Raw genomic sequence first — 21,672 nt, forward strand, 5'->3', positions numbered from 1 at the left:
TCACAGCTTGTTTTTATATTTGATGAAGTCACAGATTCTGTAATAATGGGGTCTTAATATGAGACATTTTCTGCAGTGCTTCCTGTCTTGAATATAATACTAAAAGTTTAAGAATGAAGCAGAGTCAGACTTTTCTGTGAATGTGTGCAGTGGAAAAGTTCTGCGTACCTTTTGGTGGCATTTCTTCCACTGTGGCTTCTGCATCTTGGGATGAACAGTCTGGGAACATTTAGCTTTGGCCTTGAACCCAATCCAGTGCCTTCAGAGGTAACTGCCCTCTTATGAAGACTTCCTACTTGAAGCAAGATAAAACTTTTTTAGGCCAAAGGTATGGAAAGTTGGAGGTCAGTGATCTAACCGGGTGATAGAGCTTTTGCCACAAAGAAAGACGAGCATATCCTAGAAAGAGCAGGGAGGCTAGAGATGTAGCATAAATATATCATTTTTTAAAATTTCAACTTTACTGAGTTATAAATGACATCATAAATATATAATTTTAACTGATTTTTTTTTAACCATTCTCATTTTTTTCTTAAATGGCTTATAAACACAATTTGTATTTTTAACATAGTCTCTTAGAAGCATGGGAAAGTAAAAGTCCCTTATGGGAATATTTTCATTGAAGAGCCCAAATACAGCTGGATTTTTCACCCCCTTGTACTCAATGAATTATTTTAACTTCCTTGTAGCCTGCAAGAATGCTGTATCGTGTAGCATTGCTTTATGATGCTCATCGTCCTCATTTTAGTATCATTGCAATATCTGCCGGAGATAGTACTACCCAGGTATCACAAGAAGTCCCAGAAAACTGTCAAGAATGGATAGGAGGAAAGATGGCCCAAAATGGATTAGATCATTACGTGTATAAAGTCGGGATAGCATTTAACACAGAAATATTTGGAACTTTTCGCCAAACCATAGTTTTCGACTTTGGATTGGAACCAGTACTCATGCAAAGAGTAATGATTGATGCAGCTTCTACAGAAGGTAATATTTAGACTTTTTTCCCCTGATACGATGTATTAAAAGGCACTATAATGGCAGTATTAAAAGATATGTATTGGCCCCTAAATATTCCATGGATAGAGAGAGAATAATAAGAAAAAAAATCCCAAAGCAATCGACTCATTTACTGTGTAATGGGATTAGAATGGTTCACATTATGCCCTGTTCGTTCTACAGTCATCAGGCAAACTTGCTTTGAGCTTCCTTAAATTTGTATGAGTAGATGATCAGGTCTGTTTTGGTCTACTAGCTTTGTTTTTAAAGTAAGATGATTTTAGCACCATAAAACCTTTCAGTATTAATTTGGGTAGACCATTATTTCAGTGGTATTCGTGAGTACACCTCCAATGTCTGTTTGCATGTCTGACTGAGTCTCCAGTTAACTTTGCTGACTTAAGTACGGTATCTTTGAATGAAAAGCCCTCAATAGAAGATTTCATAGGTTAGTTTTGTATATTCACTGGTAAAGGAGGCCACAGTGCCTTTAGTAGGATGTGCTCTGTGTTCCTGGGAAGAGGTCCCTGCTTTCAACATGTAAACACGTACAGAAGATGATAATTACTTTGTACGTAGTTACATTACTGCATATTCCTAAGTTTTATGCCAAGCTCCAATGCGACAAGGGAAAGGGCACATTTCCCTGCATTTCTTTGACTTTTGGTTAGATTATAGGTGCTTTTTTTTTTTTTTAAATGAATACTAAATATTTATTTAACAAACACTTCGTGTGATACTTCGTATTACGTTGGCCATAACCATATTGTGGAGGGTGTTTTTTGCTATGTACCACCATGTCCCATTTATGAGAACCTAGGAGTTTTGTTCATGAGCAAATGCTAGGATTTTATTTTTTGGACATGATGAGCAGGTGGGACTAGTTCTGTCTCCTTCTTTCCTTCAGCTGCTGGTAAGGTTAAAGCAACATTTGGGCCCAGATTGAACAATTAGGCATTACCTTCTAGTGTGTGTGCTAATATTACCCAGATTTATTTCAACCTCACTTAAACCTTATTTCTTACTTATTTTGATCCCTTATACCTGTTTTTATTCTGTTGTATTGTGTTTTTTCATCTTCTCAGTAACCTTTGGAATCAGAATATGTTAATTCCTGTAGCCAAACAGTTGACAAACTAAGAATATTTAATTTATGTTTGTTAGTATAGGAGCTCTTTGGCAATTTTTTTCTGCAAAAAGTCAGATAGTCTTTTAGATGTTTCCAGGCAGATGGTGTCCGTTGCAACTACTCCGCTCTGCACCTGTAGATGATATGTAAGCAAATGGGCATGACTGTGCTCCAATAAAACTTTATTTTCAAAAATGACAGCAGGCTGGAGTTACCTTGCATGCTGTGGTTTGCCTACCCTTTGCTAGGGCATTGCTTTTAGAGACTAGAACTTGAGAACTATTAGGAAGTACCCTTTTAAAATCATGAAGAGAGACTAACACTCATTTCCCACTTTCCAGTGTAACTCTCATGATGTTCTTGGCTTACATGTGTGTTGTATTAGAAAAGTTTGCTTTTAGATTGGTGTTTTGTAACTCATGACTCATTTTCCTATAGAAAGAAGTTTGTGTTGTCAAGAGCCTGTATCTTGTTAATGAAAGCCTATGTAGTAAATAATATGTTACATGATTGCATTAAAAAGTAAGAGAAAATGATACTATTAAGGCAGATGAGGGAAGGGGTTGATGATGAGGATTTCAGGGCACCCTCATGGGCTTGAGAGATTCAGGGTACTTTGACTACTTTTGCCTCAGGTATGTGGTAGTTTTCTAGTTTGAGAAAAAGAGCAGTGAATAGACTTCACAGTCAAATAGAATTGGATCTGAATCTTGATTTTTTTCATTACTTTTGTGACCCTGGGCAGGGTACTTGACATTCCTGAGCTTCATGTGGAAACCTCTATTAAGTGGGTCTAGAACATTCTATCTTAGAGGATCACCGTGAGATGGAAAATAAACCTTGTACAGTATCTGATACACAATAGGCATTCAGTAAATGGTAGCTGTTGATTTTATCATGAGCCATGATTAGGATAATTCCTGGCTTGTAAGTAGAATGAAGAAAGTAGGAAGAGAGAAGAATTCTTTTAGCAAAGGGAGGCCTGGGGCTAGGGTGCATGCAGAGGAGGGGCTGAGAAGCCTGAAGACCTGAGCCCTTCAAACCATGGCACCTGTGGGTCTTGGCAAGAGAATATAAGAGAAGTTTGTGGAAGAGAAGTTGTCCAAGATGACCCATGTTTTGAGTGTGGGAGTTTCATTTCTTTCGTTTCTAATATATCAGTTTGAAAATTTAATGAATTTGAGGCACCTGAGTGGCTCAGTGGGTTAAGTTTCTGACTTCAGCTTGGGTCATGATCTCGGGGACCTGGGATGGAGTCCTGCATCAGGCTCCCTGCCCAGCGGGGAGTCTACTCTGCCCCTCCCTCTGCCCCTCTTCCCACCTCCCTGCTTGTGCTCTCTGTTCTCTCTCTCTCTCTCAAATAAATAAGCAAAATATTTAAAAAAAGAAAACCTAATGATTTTATATCTTATACAGATATGGTAGAAGGAATTAATACAGTCAAGGATATCCTCCCATTTGGAACTAATATGATGCCTTACCCCTTTTTTGTGATAGTTCTTTATATCCTTTTAGTGACCACTTTGCAGTTTGTTATCTTTGCTTATTTCTTCAAACAAGGTTTTGCTTCTAAGTAGTTACATCATAGAAAATAATTGAAAAAAATTAAACATTTTCTTGAATTAATTCAGAAACAAAATAGCTTCACATAGTGAAATTTGTACTTCAAGGCCAGGAAAAATAATTATTACAAGAAGACAATTATATAGAATGTACAAAATGTATTTTCTGATAGGAGATTTTGAATATTATAGACAGAAAAACTTAAATTTGGGTTTAGGCAAGCTAGGTGACGTTTGGGCTGATGTTTCTGGTCATTACTGACATTAGCTGACCTGTTGTGGTAATTTTTAGTTTTTTGGTGTTTTCCCTACTCTTTTTTTTTTTTAAGATTTTATTTATTTATTTGACAGAGAGAGAGATCACAAGTAGGCAGAGAAGCAGGCAGAGAAAGGGGGAAGCAGGCTCCCTGCTGAGCAGAGAGCCAGACGCGGGGCTCGATCCCAGGACCCTGAGATCATGACCTGAGCTGAAGGCAGAGGCTTAAACCACTGAGCCACCCAGGCGCCCCTACTCTTTTTTTAAAAAAAATATTTATTTATTTTAGAGAGGGAGTGCGATCTAGAGCACAGGTGTGAGTGGGGGGAGGGGCAGAGGGAAAGGGAGAGAGAATCTCAAGCAGACTTCCTGCTGAGCATGGAGCCCAGTGGGGGCTCGATCTCACAACCTTGAGATCAGGACCTGAACCAAAACCCAATAGTTGGATGCTTAACCGACTGAGCCACCCAAGCGCCCCATTTTTTAAAGTATAATTTTCATGATACCTATTTCTTTACTTTTATTTTATTTTTTATTTTAGATAGGTTCCACACCTACTGTGGGGCTTGAACTCATAGTCCTGAGATTAAGAGTCATAGGCTCTACTGATGGAGCCAGCCAGGCACCTCTGTTTTCATAATATCTAAAGCATCCAAACCTTTTCTGTTTGTAGGCCATGTTTTAGTTGTAAATGACAATTCTGCGAACTGTTCAGGTAATAGGTATGACTTTAACTTTGCTTTTTTCCAGTGCTTTTACCTTATTGGTGAGGCTTAGGTTCAGCAAGAGAAACTGTATGCACTAAAAAATTGTTGTGGATTAAAGACATGCCTCTCAGAAATACGTGACAGGAGACCATTTACAAAAGAAGGAAGTTAGTGAGTTGTCCCCTTGCTTAGAAAACGAACTGCATTATACACTTTATCCCATGACTTTGAGTAATGGAAAATTTTTGCTTGGCAAAATTGATTTGGAATTCTGCTTTGGATATTTGGAAATTACTTGTTGAAAATTAATTCTTATGTTTAAATTTGAAAACTTGGTAGTACACATTTCTCTCCTTTGAGTCTAGCAGTGTATGTTAACATTTACATTAAAATTTAGTATGACTTAAAAATTGTCTCCAAATGCCAAAGTTGTTGGTAAATTAAGGGCAGGTTTTATATAGATGTATCTCTGTCAATATCGATATAGATGCTGATAGTATGAAAAGTCATAGAAAAATAGATTTAAAAAAAACTGTACTTGTCAATAGAAGATAAATATTGAGTAGAAGCATGTAAAAAGTAATGAGGTACTCTTATGCTGTTATTTTGCTGTTTTAACTTTTTATTTGGCTTAAGAAATGGAAGATAGGGACAGACAATATGGGTAAGCTAAGAGATGCTAATCTTGTTTCTATGTAGCAATTTTTGGGAAAGGAATGATACTGAGATGGATAGCTGAAAGGATGGTTTGGGATTACTTTCAGATTTGTAATTTTTTTGTTACTTTGGGCAGTTCAGACTGTGAAGGTATGACCAAAATGTTTCCTAAGGAAGAGTGTTTACCTCTGATTTCAGAATTGAGAATCATTTCATCTCATTCTCTTTAACTCCTAATAAGTAGAGCTGTTCTGAATATATTCTATATTTACATGCATTTATTTATCGCACACTGCTTCTACGTCCACCCTTGTGCTAGGCGCGTAGGACACTGAATTTTTTTTTTTTTTCCTCCTGACTTTTTCTTGTCTACTCTCCATGTTCTGTTAAGGATAAATTTTCAAGTCTGCTATATTATATTTTTCAAGAGAAAACAAACCAACCCTTTGGCTGCTTTGTTAGAATAGTAACTATGTGGCTGAACGAGGAGGGCACTGCTGTCCTCAGTCAGCAGGACCAGGGAAGTTGGGAAGCATGTCTTTTGTTCACTTAGGCATTCCAAGCTTGAATTCTGTTTGTGGAAGTAGCAACTCTTCCATTTTGTTATCTTCAAAAAATTAGGTATATTCTAATTATCTTTAACTTTTTCTTCTGAATTTCTCTTAAAGTACGTTTATAGCTTCTACCTACCACATCTCAGGGTAACAGATCCTACAGGTTTATAATTCTGTCAGATTTGCTTTAGGATTTATTACTGGAGGAGTTGGTTAGTAAGTCAGTGTTAAGCTCTCCATACATGGTTTTCTGAGCATTGATCCTTAGCCTGTCCACTTGTCTTCTTGGCAGAGTGTTTTTCATGTTAGCCTCATCTAGGTTGAAGAAAAGTACTTTCTAGAGATGGACTGGCTCAGCTGCCCACGGTAGCACACATGCGTGGTTCAGACGTTGGCAGTTGCTGCCGCGTGCTGGAGGTGTGGCTGTGGCGAGGCCCGGTTGTAATGTTACCCATGGGGAACCTCCTCTCCCTCCTCTAGTTGCAAAGGGGCTTTTTTAAAAGGGGTGCCTGGGTGGCTCAGTCAGTTAAGCATCCAATTCTTGATTTCTGCTCAGATCATGATCTCTCGGGGTGGTGGGATTGAGCCCTGCATCAAGCTCTGTGCCCAGCGGGGAGTCTACTTGAGATTCTCTCTCTCCGCCCCCCTTCCCCTGCTCTCTCTCTCTCCCTCTTCTCCCTTTCCCTTTCTTTCTGCCCCCTTTTCTCTCTCTAAAATAAATAAATCTTTAAGAAAAAAAGTCTTTGAACAGGGACTCTTAAGACCTAACAACCTTTAAGGACTGGAAGTTAGGTGCTTCTTAGAAGTCGGAGGATTGGAGGCAGAAAAGCTTGTCTCAGTTCAGGTGAAGTAGGGAAAGAGCAGTAGCTTTGGCACAATATGTCCTTAGTAGTTGCTGACCACAGTTCATTTTTGATGTCTGAGTTAATGACTGGGATCAGTAATTTGTGGACTTTTTGATGTTGGCACACATGGATGTTTTTCAGGGTTCTTCTTTCTGTTCCTTGAGCCCTCCCCTCTCCTGTGGTATATTTATAGTCACTTAAAAATAAATTTAACATTGTTTGGGAATTGTTTTGAAATTGTGCTACCTGCTGGAGACACGAATTTTAATAATTTCATAAAAACAGGGTGGAAATCATGGCACTGTCTAGGTAAGATGAGAAAAACAAACACTGTTTCTTAAGCCACTTTTCCCGGAAAGACTGAGTACTTGTAGTCCAGAGTAGAATGACTGTCTGTAATTTGCTTTGCATACTAAATAGGTGACACAAAAATGTTTTTAAAAGGAAAGCTCAATTGTTTTCGGTTTCTTATTATCCCAGTTACTTAAAATTAAAAATTGGTTAGAAATAATTAGTGGCTTTTTAAAGAATATGAATGAACACAATGTTGATCAAGGCATAGTCTGATTCAATTTCTTATTTAAAATAAAATTATGAAATACAATTGCCCTATCTCCAAATAGTGGACATCCTTTCATTACCTATTACAGTGATTCTTTGATAGTATATGGAGTTTAGTTTTTATTTTTAAAGAGCTGGTTTTTTGGTTTGTCATACTGTACCATTGCTGTTTCTCTTGACTTTTGAATTAAGAAAAACAAATTTTTATGTACATCCTTGTTACTTTGACTGATTATCATCTGATTTTTAGTGATGGTATAATCTCTTTTAGAAATGTTGGCATTTGTGTAGCTTAAATATTTTTTGTACCTATGATTTAACGAATGAAAGGGCAGGGCCCACATTTTGGATGATTTAGGAAGAAAATATGGTTAGTTTACTTTATGAAACTTCTACTTTTGAAGCTATTGCAAAAACACCATCCTCATCTCATGCAGTGTATTGTAAGAATGCAGGCCATCCTAAAACTTGATGATTATAGTTGTATTTATTTTATCCTTTGAGAAATAATTAAAAGTGGCATCTAGAAATACCTTTTCAAGGAGCAAAGGCAAGAAATTAGGTCCTTTACATTTGAATCTTTACTAAGATATTAGGATAAACTGTTTTCTAGTATTGAGAAATGTCTTTTGGATGATTGTGGTTAATATGTTTATAATTTATATATAACATTTTAATATAGGAAAATCTCTCACTAAGCCGTACATGGCAATTATGCATTGTTCTCTCTCATTGCAAAGATAGTACAGGGTAACTTATTTTTGTATTTTGAAGACCAGCTGATCTCTCTTTAAATTTCTTATTATATCTTCCCAGATTTTAACCTCAGTTGTGAAGCCATCTTTTCAATTGTGTTACATTAAAATTGGATCTCAGCCTAATGAGTCAATCAGGCAACTTTTTTTCCCCTTTTAGTTACGTTTCATATTTACAGGGATATGTATGTTCCACCAAATAGAAAATGTCATACGCACTGCAGTTAGAGTGTGCCTACCCTGTGCTCAGAATCTATGTTATGATAAATTTCACCCTGTGCTGGTACTATGCTACAGTTTTTTCCCAGAGATGTCAGAACTTGAACAGTCATTCATTTTGACATTGTGCCCTACTTAACAGTATAATGTAACTGAGGCTAAACTGAATTTTTCTGAAATGGCATTTGAATGGTACATCGCCTCATCTTTTAATGAGGAATTAGCAGTACTTTTACATGAATATTTCCTAAAAGATATTTGTTTATCGTAAGTTGACTTTCAGAGAGTTTCACTGCGCTTTACTACGCAAGAAAAGACACAGTTTTCTGATCTTGTCTTGCTGCCATGGGCAGGTATTGGTAGTAGGAGGGGAAAAGTGATTTGTCACCTGATAGTTTTTATCTCAGGAGGAATTTATCCTGCAGTTCAGATTTCTTTTGACTGTCAGCGAATTTCTAAATGTTAATCTGTATTTTCAATATGTTAATGACTATTTTTGTTATATTCTATCCTAATGTTAAAAAAAAAGGTTTTTGTTTTTTTTTACATGGGTTCCTATTTATGTTATTTTGTTAAGCTAGACAAAAGATTTCTGATATGGGGAAGATTCTCTGTCAAATGGGTTTTTGTATTGTTTTGTTTTTAAGAATTCTGAGCTCTAGCATATAAAATGCTCCTACCAAAACGTGTAATGTATTATTTGGGAATTTTAATGTTGTGTTCCTTTATAAATGTGTTTTTTTGTTTCTGTTTAGATCTTGAATACCTGATGCATGCAAAACAACAGCTAGTAACCACAGCTAAGCGTTGGGATTCTTCTTCTAAGACTATTATAGATTTCGAACCCAATGAAACTACTGATTTGGAGAAGAGCCTTCTTATCAGATACCAAATTCCTCTCTCTGCTGACCAGCTGTTTACCCAGTCCGTTTTAGACAAATCGTTGACCAAGACCAACTATCAGTCACGGCTGCATGACCTTCTTTATATCGAGGAGATAGCCCAGTATAAAGAAGTCAGCAAGTAAGTTACTTTAGAAGCACTTTGTTTCAAAAGAAACCCCTCCCCATTCGATGGTATTTTTTATTTTTAAAATGGAGATGTGCCTAAGTGAGGAGAGGTAGTAATGGTTGTTATTGGATAGCTGTTGTTTAGTGCTGTGCCCTGTTCGTCTCGGCCTCCCTGGTGCACAGTATGTAGTTCATTTCCGCAAGACTGCCACGTGCTGGGATGCAAACATACGGTCCCTGCTGCACAGGAGCTTTCTGTTAATGGTAGTTAGAGTGCGTGCTCGGTAAATATTTGTTGAATAAATGTACAAACACTGAAAGAGACTACATATTTTGGAATGTAATTTTACGAATGAAATGATTGGGGACGCCTGGGCGGCTCAGTATGTTGGGCTTCTGCCTTGGGCTCAGGTAATAATCCCGAGGTCTTGGGATCGAGTCTCATATCAGGCTCCTTAGGAGCTCAGCAGGGAGTCTGCTTCTCCCCCTCTCTCTGCCCCTCTCCCTGCTTGTGTGCTCACTCTCACTCTCTTTCTCTCCCTCTCAAGTAAATAAATAAAATATAAAAAAAAAAGAATGAAATGAATTACATCTTCAGGAAAGCTATTTGTTAATAATAAAATACCTTTCGAGTCACTTATAAATGCTATAACGTACTTTACATTTTATCCATATGCCACAGGTGAAGACCAAGGGTAAATCCAAGAGCTTATTTGAGGGACACCTGGGGGGCTCAGTCAGTTAAGCGGCTGTCTTCGGCTTAGGTCATGATCCTGGAGTCCTGGGATTGAGCCCTATGTCAGGCTCTCCGCTCAGTGGGGAGCCTGCTTCTCCCTCTCCCTCTGGCTTGTGCTCTCTTCCATGCTCACTTGCTCGTTCTCTCTCAAATGAATAAATAAAATCTTGAAACAGAACAACAAAAAATCCAAAAGCTTATTTGAGTCATTATAGGAAAAGTAATCTTAGCAATGAAATTTTGGGGCACCTGCGTGGCTCAGTTGGGTAAGCATCTGACTCTTGATTTTGGCTCTCGGCATGGTCTTGGAGCTGTGAGAGCAAGTCTTGCACTGGGCTCTGGACTCAGAGTGGAGTTGGCTTGAGATGCTCTCCCTCTGCACTCCCCACCTCCTGCTCTTGGATGCACGCTTGCTCTCTCATAAATAAATAAAATAAATTTAAAAAGATTAAAAAAAGAAAGTTTGAGTGAAGGAAGATATTAATGAAGTCATTATATTTGGTAGTAGCATTCCACTTTTTCAATAAAATGGAAATAAGCCTTAAATACTGAACCAGAGTTATGAGACATAAACGTATTTTTTATAATTAGTTTTCTCTTTAGGTATAGCCTAACCAACCTATTTTTTCCCCAAGATGTCTTATTTTGGTACCTTATCATTAATATTAATAATAGATACTGAACACTCATTAAGGAATATATTCAGAGAAAGAAAAGTAAAAAAATACCTGTGTTACTCTATTTATAGATCTAGCTTTTGGAACATACCTAATTTGAAATTAAATACTTGTAAAATTTACAATGTTATATGGAATATATTTTTCATTACTCTTAAGATTTCAAATTATGGCCACTTATGGTCTCTTACAAGACTTTTATTAACTGTGTCCATGTACAGTTCTAATGAAATAGTCATACTAAATAACGAGGACCAGGCAACCTTTTCGGGTCCTCTCCCTCCTCAGGAGCTTTGTACTATCACTTTGCTATCGCTCAATAAACCTTGAAAAAAAAAATAACAAGGACAGTGTCTTGTATCATGTATATTCACATTATTAACAGCATATATGTTATTTCCATGGTCATAGGTTCCTTTTCCTCAGTAAAGAAAACATTGATTAAAAAATTGTAAATATTGGGATGAAATGGAGTTTAAAAGCTTACCAGAATCTTAAGAGACTATTCTGGAGTACCATATTAGAAATTCAGAAAAACATTATGTGTTAACTTACACTTGTTTAAATGTAACAAATAAATATTGTTTGTTTAGGTTTAAAAATTATTCCATATATGTTACCTCAGAGCTTATAACTAAAGATCAATAAGCTTATGGATTATTACCTTAAAAATAATTTTTTTAAAATGGAAATTTGGGATATCTGGGTGGCTTAGTGGGTTAAGCGTAGGACTCTTGATTTCAGCTCAGGTCATGATCTCCGGTCATTAGTTTGAGCCCCCTGTTGGGCTTTATGCTGGGCATGGCGTCTGCTGCAGATTCTCTCCCTCTGCCCCCACCCCTTGCTCTTGCGCTCTTTCCCTCTCTTTAAAAAAAAAAAAAAAAAAGAAGGAAATTTGAATAGATAAAAGAATGAACCCTGCAAAATTGTGGAGATCAGATTCTGATTAAGAAACTAAGTGGATGAAAGTTCACTCCAAGAGTGCCTTGTAAGGGCTTCTTAGAGCCCATATAAGGGACATCTAGGTGGCTCAGTCCGTCGAGCGTTGACTCTTGGTTTGGGCGGGTTGTGGTCTCAGGATCGTTGTGTTGGGCTCTGTGCTGAGTGTGGAGACAGCTTGAGTTCTCTCTCCCCCTCTGCCCCTCTCCCGGCTTGCTCGCTCTCTCAAATTAATAAGTAAAATCTTTAAAAAAAAAAAAGCCCATATAAGAGGGGCTTGGAAATACCTGCATACATGCAACGTGAAATGAACACCTGTGGCAGACTCAAGTTGGTGTATTTCTGGAGGAGGTTTTTTGGGCAATTTATATTAAAGGTCTTTAAAAGGTTTGAACCTTTTGGTGTAGTAATTCTACTTCCGAGGAATCATCCTGAAGAAAGACTCAGAGGTGAAGTTAAAGATGACTGTACACAATTGTCTTTCAAAGAGTAGTGAAAATAAGTAAATTATGATATCGCCATATAATCCAGTGTTCTGTGACTACAGTTGTTCCCCCTCATCCATGGTTTCACTTTCCGTGGTTTCAATTGCCTGCGATCAACTGTGGTCCAGAAGCATATGCTGCTTCTTGAGATCTGTCATCAGAGGGTCAGTGACAGCTTAATGCTGCGTCACTAGGCTTTTGTCATTGACCTTACTTCATCTCATCACCCAGGCATGTCATCATCTCACATCATCACAAAAAGTGTGAGTACAGTCAGTAAGATATTTTGAGAGAGAGAGAGACACCCCACATTCACATGGCTTTTTTTTTTTTCAGTATATTGTTGTACTTGTTTTATTATTATTATTGTTAACCTCTTTTTGTACCAATGTATAAAACTTTATCATAGGTATGTATGGTTAGGAAAAAACAAAGTATATATAGGGTTTGGCACTATTCATGGCGGGTCTTGGATCATATCCCATGCAGATATGGGGGGACTACTGTATTGAAATGATGTTCTTGAAGAATTTTCAAAACGGTAAAGATGCTGATGATACGATATCAAGGCAAAATATGCTAGTTATGAAAGCATCCACTGTAATTCTAATTTTGTATGTGTGTATATACATGCATATACATGAATATATTTGTATATTAAAATATTGGAAAGAGTTAAAGCATTATGTGTTCTGGTTGATGAAATTATGAGTAATTTCTATGTTCCTTTTTTTTTTTTTGGTCTGTTTTTTAAAGATTTTGTTTATTTGTCAGAGAGCACACATGTGCGTGAGAGAGACAAGCACGGGGGAGGGGCTGAGAGAGAGGGAGAAGCAGGCTGAGCAGGGAGCCCAATTTGGGATCTGATCCCAGGATCTTAGGATCGAGACCTGACCTGAAGGCAGGTGCTTAACTGACTGAGCCACCCAAGGGTCCCTTTTTTATGTTTTTTTTTTTTTTTAAAGATTTTATTTATTTATTTGATAGAGATCACAAGTAGTCAGAGAGGCAGGCAGAGAGAGAGGAGGAAGCAGGCTCCCCGCTGAGCAGAGAGCCCGATGCGGGGCTCAGTCCCAGGACCCTGGGATCATGACCTGAGCTGAAGGCAGAGGCTTTAACCCACTGAGCCACCCAGACACCCCAGGGATGATTTTTTAAAGCGGTCTGGAAATTAAGATTTCTTTTTATGTTAAGTTCTAGTGTGAGATGTGTGGGGGTGGTAAGGACAATACTGAGTTTCATTTAAGTTTTAGAAAATGCCCTTCAGTTCTTTCAAGATTAAGAAAAAAAAAGTATTTCTCTTGTCTTCAGCAACATGTTGATATGCATTCAATTATGATTCTACCTTGAAGTGAAAGCTATCTGATTCTTAGATGCACATTTTCAAAAGAAATTGACTCTTGGCTGAAGCTGTTTGTGTCCATTAAACTGTGTAGTGGTGTGCCTAATCAGGTTGCCGTGGCTTCTCGGTGCTGACAGCTGGCATGACAGGCCTGGTGTGTGGATGTACATTTCGTCATTAAGATGGGTGAGGCGAGGCCTCTGTTGGGTCTGCCTGAGTTCTGTTGCTCTGCCTCAGTAAACCTAGGTATTGGCTTATTACCTTGGTTGATTTTTGTTATCATTCATTTAGTCAGAAATTGTGTGAAGTGAAATTCTCTATATAGCTTTGAAAGTCTTTTAAAGTTATACTCGAGAGATATAACTGTTGCTAAGATTGATAGAGCCATATTTCTTTTAGCTGATATTAAATTGGTCCAAATTTGCTTGGCTGCTATTCTGCTGTTTCCCAAAACGTGAGGAATTATATAAGCTTTAAGGTTGATTTCAAAATGTGGCAAGCAATAATAGAAAGATGGTTTTTCTTTTTATTAAGAAATATCTTTGTTATTTGTACAATATATTTTGTATTCTAGGTACTTCTGAGTTATTAAATCTTAAAAACATATATGCTGTTTTAAATACTTAAGATATCTTACTAATATAATTTATTTTTAGGCTGCTAATCTTCTAGAAAATTAAATATTACTAGCTGTAACTTCTACCAGAAATTCTATTATGTCTGTATCTTGAACATATGATGTATCTTCTGGGGTAAAGCTGTATTTCTTAGTACCTTTATTTTCTAGTGCCTCTACCTTAGGAGTTTTGTTGTAAGGTACAACTAAATGTCATAAGAGGATTCTGTTACTGCTTTAAGACTGAGGTGAATTTTTCATGCTTGCTAAATTGTGATCAGGTGTTTTGGGATGGCAGATTCTAAAACAGATGCAATAGAAAAATTTTAATATATTGCCTTAGTTGAGAAAATATACAGTTTCTAGAATTTTGGGGGGAATAGTATAAAGTAGTCAAAATAGAAATATGTTGCCTGGAAAAAATCAGGTTATTATGAAAATGTAAAAGTAATTCAATGAACAAACTTTTTTGAGTATTCAAAGTATTAGGTTCTAGACTGGCCACTGCTGATTCTAAGGCAAACGCACTATGTTTCTTTCTTCCTCAAAAGTTTGTAATCCATGAAATGAATATAACACTGTATATTAACTAACTGGAATTAAAATAAACTTAAAGTTTGTTACCCAGTGAGGGAGACAGACCTATAAATATAGGGCTGTAATACAGTGTAATAAGCACTGCAATAGAGGAAAGCACAAGGGTCTCACAGGAGAGCATCTGCCCCTAGTAGTGGGGAGAAGGAGGATAGTCAAGACAAGGACGGAATCAAGTCAGCTTTTGGGAATAAGATGGTGTTTAAGCTGAAATTTTTTTTTTTTTTTAAGATTTTATTTACTTTAGAGAGGGAGTGTGAGAGAGTGCTTTCATGTGCGCATGTTGAGGTATGGGCAGTGGGAGAGAATCTCAAGCAGCCTCCCTGCTGAGCAGGAGCCCGATGTGGGGCTCTGTCTTATGACCCATGAGTTCATGACCTTAGCTGAGACCAAGAGTCCGACCCTCAACCGACTGAGCCACCTGGGTGCCCCTTTAGGCTGAATTTAAGACAAAATAAACAAAAATAAAACAAAAAAACAGGTAAAATTTTCAGATGAAGAATACAAAGGTATGTTAAGGTTCTTAAATCTTAATTGTTGGAAGGAACAGGATATGAGACTAAGAGGATACAATTTGGGGGGAAATTGCAAGTTGGTCATCATAGCTGTAATGGAGGGCTCATGTTGGGTTGGGTCGGGTGGTGAGAGAAAGCTGTTTAAGCCTTACCCTTAGAGCCAGAGGAGGCTGCTTATCTTCAGACTTAAATTTTGCAAAGATCCTCAGGTGGTGGTATGAAGTGTAGATTTGAAACAAGAAGTCATGTTAGGAGTTTGTTATGGTTATCCATGTTCAGAATGTTAAGATGCAGAGGAATTAGGAGGAAGAGGAACCAGCAGGGCTTGGTGGATGTGTGATGGAGATTGAAGGGTGGTGACAGACACAAGGTCAAAGATAACGTAGTTTCTGTCTTGAACACCTAGGTTGATAAGAGTGCTGTTGCCTAAGATATATAATACATGGAAAGACTAGTTTGGAGTGACAGAAGGGGATGTCAGATCGTGACTGTGTTTTGCTTATACTGAGTTTGAAGAGCATATAAGCGAAGGTGTCTGTTTGACGGTTGGGTTTACAGCCCTGAGCTGAGAGATCTAGGAGAGGGTGACCTCACCTGATGAGAACCTACAGAGTAAGAAGAGGGCAGGGTGGACTTTTAGCAGGTGGCCAGTGCTTGGGTGGAGGATGGAGGAACTGCTAGAAAGGTAAGAATAAAACTAGAGAGTCTGACTTTCGGGAAGTCAATAGAAGAGGGAGTTTCAAGAAAGTGGAAAGTGGTTGCAAAGTTAAAAAAAAATTAAAATTAAAAAACTGTATATCAACTTTAGCAGCAAAGAGACCATTTCTTCTTTTCTTTTTAAAGATTGTGTTCACTTGAGAGAGAGAGAGAGAGCGAGCCTGCGAGCACAAGCAGGGGGAGGGGCAGAGAGAGAGGGAGAAGCCGACTCCCTGCTGAGCAGGGAGGCTGAAGCAGGCCTCGATCCCAAGACCCTGGGATCATGACCTGAGTTGAAGACAGACGCTTAATCAACTGAGCCACCCAGGTGCCTCCAAAGAGGCCATTTCTGAATGAAGAATGCACTATAAGAAATTTCTTTCCTCTCTGAAAACTTTTAATGACCGTAAATCTCATATATGTGGAGTAGAGGAAAGTAAAAATTTAACTGTATTTGTAAAAAGCATGAATAAGCCATGGGCTCCTGTTCTTTTTTAAAGCATATGTTGTATTACCAAAAAAAAAAAAAAAAAAAGCAGGTGACCATAGATTATATGTAAACTGGGGAATGTAGTATACTTTTATTTTCTTTTTATGTGAGTCTTAGTGCACCTTCCAGTCTTTAAAAAGAGTCAAATGTAACTAGATAACATACGAACTGTATTTCTTTAAATTATCATCCTACTTTTCTGTTCTGGATCTAGTAAAATATGCACAGAGAATGAGAAAAATATACCGTGATTTTTTAATAATTCCACACACGGCAAATACTGCTAGAATTTGTTTAATCCTCATTAGAGCCGGATCATTAAATACTAACTTTAGTATATATTTATACATGCTTTTGGAGTTTAAGTGTTCTGTTTTTAGGTTACTAATGGAATTTGTAAGCTCCTATTATTTATTACATGCATAAGTAGCTCTTCAGAGATGTTATATTACTTAAAGATTTCTGTAACAATACTTCTCTATCCTTATACTTTTCTACTTTATTTTTTTACTTTTTACTTTTCTAACTTTAAAGTATCTAAATGGATGTTCAGCATTTTAATATGGTGTTTTTCTTTTCTTCTTTTTAAAGATTTTATTTATTCATTTGAGAGAGAAAGAAAGAGAGAATGAGGGTGGGGAAAGAGGCACAGGGAGAGGGAGAAGCAGACTCCCTGCTGAGCAGGGAGCCCAATACGGGATCTATCCCAGGACCCTGAGATTGTGGCCTGAACCGAAGGCAGACACTTAACTGAGCTACCCAGGCGCCCCTTAATACGGTGTTTTAATTAGATTTGTTTTCCTAATATTGTAAGCATATGTTTTCTTTCTTTTTTTTTTTTTTTTTAAGATTTTATTTATTTATTTGACAGAGAGATAGAGATTACAAGTAAGCAGACAGAGGGAGAGGGAGAAGCAAGCTCCCTGCTGGGCAAAGAGCCTGATGCAGGGCTCGATCCCAGGACCCTGAGACCATGACCAGAGCTGACGGCAGAGGCGCAACCCACTGAGCCACCCAGGCGCCCCCAGATGTTTTCATTAAGAAAATTTACAGTGTTTTAAAAAAGTTTTTTTTTTCCTTAGGAGTTTGTAAGATATTCTTAGCATCATGCATACAAAAGAAGATTTGAAAAGAAGACAGTTCAGTAGTACCATTAAAAAGTAGCCTTTTCCCCAAATGGATATTTAGATTTTAAAAGAACTTAATTTTTTTCATTCACATAATTTGAAATCTTCCGAAGAAAAAGTAGAAGATGTTACCTTTCCTCTTTTACTGCTTTGTCCTCTTCTGTGGCACCGTTTCAGAATGGCAAAGGAGAGAGCTGTCCGTTAGTTTAAATCTTTCTTCCACCTCCTATTTCTTGACCAGGTAGCTCGATTCTCTGTACTTGTTTGTCACACACGTTCTTTCTCACACTCATGGGTACACATGGGAGTGCAAGTGAGTGCACCAGCCGTTGCCTGGCAAGCTAGCTCTTAACTTCTTTTTCCGTAATTCCTGCATGGGATCTGTCTCAGTGTGGTCGTGAACAAAAGTTTATTCTGGATGTTATTCATTAACAGCATTGAGAGAAAAATTTCACAATTTGAATCTTTTGAGTACTTGAAAAGCCTCAGTCTAATGAAGGTCCGTTTTAGTTTCAATGCTGTGTTTCCGTCTGGCTTTAGGGGATTTTAAAGTTTTAATGGTTCCAGGGAGTGTTCAAGCAGACTTCTGAATTAATTAACGTGGTAACATTTCATTTTATTAAAATACCATACTTAGCTTTATTTTAAATGTTCAGGTTTTCTTTTATTTTTTTAAAGATTTTTATTAGAGAGAGAGAGTGAACGAGAGAGCAAGACTGGGGGGCGAGGCCAAGGGAGAAGCAGCCTCCTCACTAAACAGGGAGCCCCATGCAGGGTTCCATCCCAGGACTCTGGGATCATGACCCGGGCCGAAGGCAGACGCTTTAACTGACTGAGCCACCCAGGTGTCCCTTAAATGTTCAGGTTTTAAAAATGTTTGTTTTCTTCAGCTCAACTAAGTAAATGCCTTTATGTAACTTAGATGAAAGTTTATTGACTTAAAAAAAGTTTTGTTGTTTCCAGCTTGGATTAATGGCAGAAAGGTAATATATGGTTTGTAGCTCAATGGAATGGAATTGATGGAGTTTTAATTTTTTGTACGTTTAAATTTGATTTATTTTGTTCTGTTCTTCTAGTTTTTTTGTTTTGATGTAAAGCATTCAGACTCATTTTCTACTTTTGATTTAGGTTCAACCTTAAAGTGCAGTTGCAGATTCTAGCAAGTTTCATGCTCACTGGAGTTTCTGGAGGTGCAAAGTATGCTCAGAATGGACAACTTTTTGGTCGCTTTAAGCTTACTGAAACACTTTCTGAAGATACTTTGGCTGGACGGCTGGTGATGACCAAAGTCAATGCTGTTTATTTATTACCAGTCCCTAAAGAGAAGTTAGTACAGACCCAGGGAACCAAAGAGAAGGTTTATGAAGCTACTATTGAAGAAAAAACAAAAGAATATATATTTTTAAGGATATCCAGGGAATGCTGTGAAGAACTTAATCTTCGGCCTGATTATGACACACAGGTGTGTTCTGAAGTGAGGTAACTCAATTATGGTTGTCTGTAGTGTCCTTGTCAGCTGATACAATTCTGGTTTGATTTTCCACCTTCTGTTCTAACCAGAAATGCAGTTGATTTTGAAGTGTTATAGAGGTGGGTGGAGAATTAGACCTCTGGTAACTCTCGGAGAAAACCAGTTTGGTAATTAAGTAACATCTGCAGTGTTTCAGTCTTACATGAGGCCAAACTTTCTGATTAGAATTTTAAATCAGCAATAGAAGAACAGATTAAAGGAAACTAAGCCACATTCAGGGACAGTTCTCATTGGAGGTTGTATCTGCTTATGTTCTCCTCTCTTTGTGGTTTCTTAGGTGAGCTGTGTGTTCACTCTGCCATATTTAACTGGAGAGCCTATCTTCTTCAAAATTTTATTTATTTTTCTTTTTTCTTTTTAAACATAAAATTTGGTGATTGTTATTTATTCGTAGTAAATTGATACAGTGTCCTGGGCCTGATTTTTTTTAACCACTTAAGAGATAATATCTCACAGAGGTTCTACAGATTTCATCAAATATAGTATTCATAGGAATATGGTGAAACCAGATAACCTTTATTTAGATATTAAGTGACTCATAAGTACTTCATTTTCTATAGATGTCAAATAAGGTTAATAATGATATATACATCATTGGTACTAGTAAGTGGGTAATTTATGTAAAGTGCATATTACAGTGCCTGACAGCAAGTAAACAAAGCAAATATTAGCCATAATAATTCTTATTAAAATAACATTGCACTTAAGAGAATCTCTAAACTTGGCTTCCCTAAAAGATTATCTCCACAAAAATTTTTAGCAAGCTGCAAGCATTGATGTTTGCATTCATGCATTTTTTTAAAAAGAGTTATTTTGTGTTTCAGGTTGAACTTCAGTTTCAATTAAATCGATTACCCCTCTGTGAAATGCATTATGCGCTAGACAGGATCAAGGACAACGGGGTTTTGTTTCCAGACACCACTATGACTCCAACCATACCTTGGAGTCCTAACAGGTACAGAAAAGGAGATGTCTCACTAGAAGTGAAATTGAATATCTGTATCAAATAATGCCAATATAGTTTTTAAAGCAAATTTGCCATACTCTCCAGGAGCCGTGTATTAGTAGAGAAAAGAGAGTGAAAAAGCCCTTGAAAGGAAACATTTGGGTTTCATCATGTACTTTTTTCACTTTTCCTCAGAGTCTAAATGAGTTCTGTTGCTTTTTTCAACAGCCTTAATTTGATAGAATGCCAAGCGATTCAGGAATATTTCTGAGTATAAGTTGAATGGGAAAATTAGGATCTTTTAAAAGTGGTTCAAACAGTTCATTTAAAATGATTTTTATCATAGATAATATTTCAGAAACTGCTCTCAGGTTAAGGGTTGTATAAATATTTTCCTGCTTCAGTTCACTTTGGCACATCTTCGTAAGTGTCTTTATAAGGATACTTCTAGTTTGTTTCCAGACTAACCCTGACGGCTGTATGACTGCATCTTTCTTCTCGTCCTTTTCCCTGAGTTTTTATCTTTTTGGCCCCTGCTGCTGCATTGCTCATTCCACCTTTTATTCCTTTCTTTTTTAATCTCAGTGCCTCTCCACAATAGAAGGTTATTTATTTATTACTTGTGTCACTCCAGTCATGGTCGGGTGGCCCTGCTCCACTGCTGATGGAGGCCCTGGTATCTTCAGTAAGTGGTTTCCATGGTTTCACCCCGTGTGTTGACATCCAGCTGGCAGGCAGGGGAAGAATGACCACAGGGGATCATGTAGGAAAGTTTTATGGGCCAGGCCTAGAAGTGGCATATAGCTCTTCCCCTCACATTCTATTTCTTTCGGTTCTAAAAACAGAACAAAGCACAAGATGCCTTACACCAGAAAACCCAAATCATTTCTCCCTTGTTTCACTTACCCTTAACTATCTTTTTTGCATTTTTCGTTTTATTGCCAAAATTCACAAGCAAGAGTAGTTTATATATTTCCGCTGTTCTTTATACTCATTCTGTGATCTCTGTTTTCCACTTCCTCACTGTCCTGGAAGTAATCAGTGATCTATAATTGTGCAACTCCAGTCTTCTCAGTTCCCGTTTGGTTCGCTTTCTCTGTACCTTTTCCCCTCCTTCCGTTCTTACAGCCAGTGTGTAATTTAGAGCTGGACTACGTGAGGAACCTTATAGTCGGTCTCCTGTCCTGCAGTCTGTGTCTCCGTTCTCTGGTCCATCCCATATATTTCTGCCACAGTTAGTTTGCTAAAATAATTATTTCATTTCAGTGGTTACCTATCTCTGAGGGTGTCTCCTTAATATGTGGAGAGTCTGAGCGGCTGAACACCATCCTCTTGTTAATGTGGTCCCATTGACAGGGCTTTCCAGTGGTAGCTTCAGATTTCTTCTGCTTTTTTCTACTTGACTTCCCCCTTTTCCCCTCTAGATCCCCATGCTCTAGCCATATTGAGTTACCTTGAAGTTTCTTTAATTGGCCCTACACTTAATTTCTTTCTTTCTTTCTTTCTTTTTTTTTTTTAAGATTTTATTTATTTGACAGAGAGAGACAGAGTGAGAGAGGGAACACAAGCAGCAGGAGTGGGAGAGGGAGAAGCAGGCTACCCATAGAGCTGGGAGCCCAATTCCGGGCCTGATCCCAGGACCCTGGGATCATGACCCGAGCCAAAGGCAGATGCTTAATGACTGAGCCACCCAGGCACCCCAGTTTCTTATAAATTTTTAAAAA

The 21,672-nt window shown here is 37.7% G+C and overlaps 1 protein-coding gene across 2 annotated transcripts in view; it reads left to right on the forward strand.

The window, feature by feature from the left end:
• Nucleotides 1–21,672, forward strand: part of HELZ (helicase with zinc finger) — a 157,532-nt gene that overhangs the window by 54,394 nt on the left and 81,466 nt on the right. For both annotated transcript variants that reach the window (XM_080826445.1, XM_080826446.1), the window contains exons 13-16: nucleotides 690–987; nucleotides 9,000–9,267; nucleotides 18,600–18,933; nucleotides 19,827–19,957. In XM_080826445.1, coding sequence (XP_080682571.1) covers nucleotides 690–987; nucleotides 9,000–9,267; nucleotides 18,600–18,933; nucleotides 19,827–19,957 — 1,031 coding nt within the window. The remainder of the gene's footprint in view (nucleotides 1–689; nucleotides 988–8,999; nucleotides 9,268–18,599; nucleotides 18,934–19,826; nucleotides 19,958–21,672) is intronic.

Source organism: Martes martes (genome assembly GCF_963455335.1).
Source record: "Martes martes genome assembly, chromosome: 16".
NCBI classification, from domain to species: domain Eukaryota; kingdom Metazoa; phylum Chordata; class Mammalia; order Carnivora; family Mustelidae; genus Martes; species Martes martes.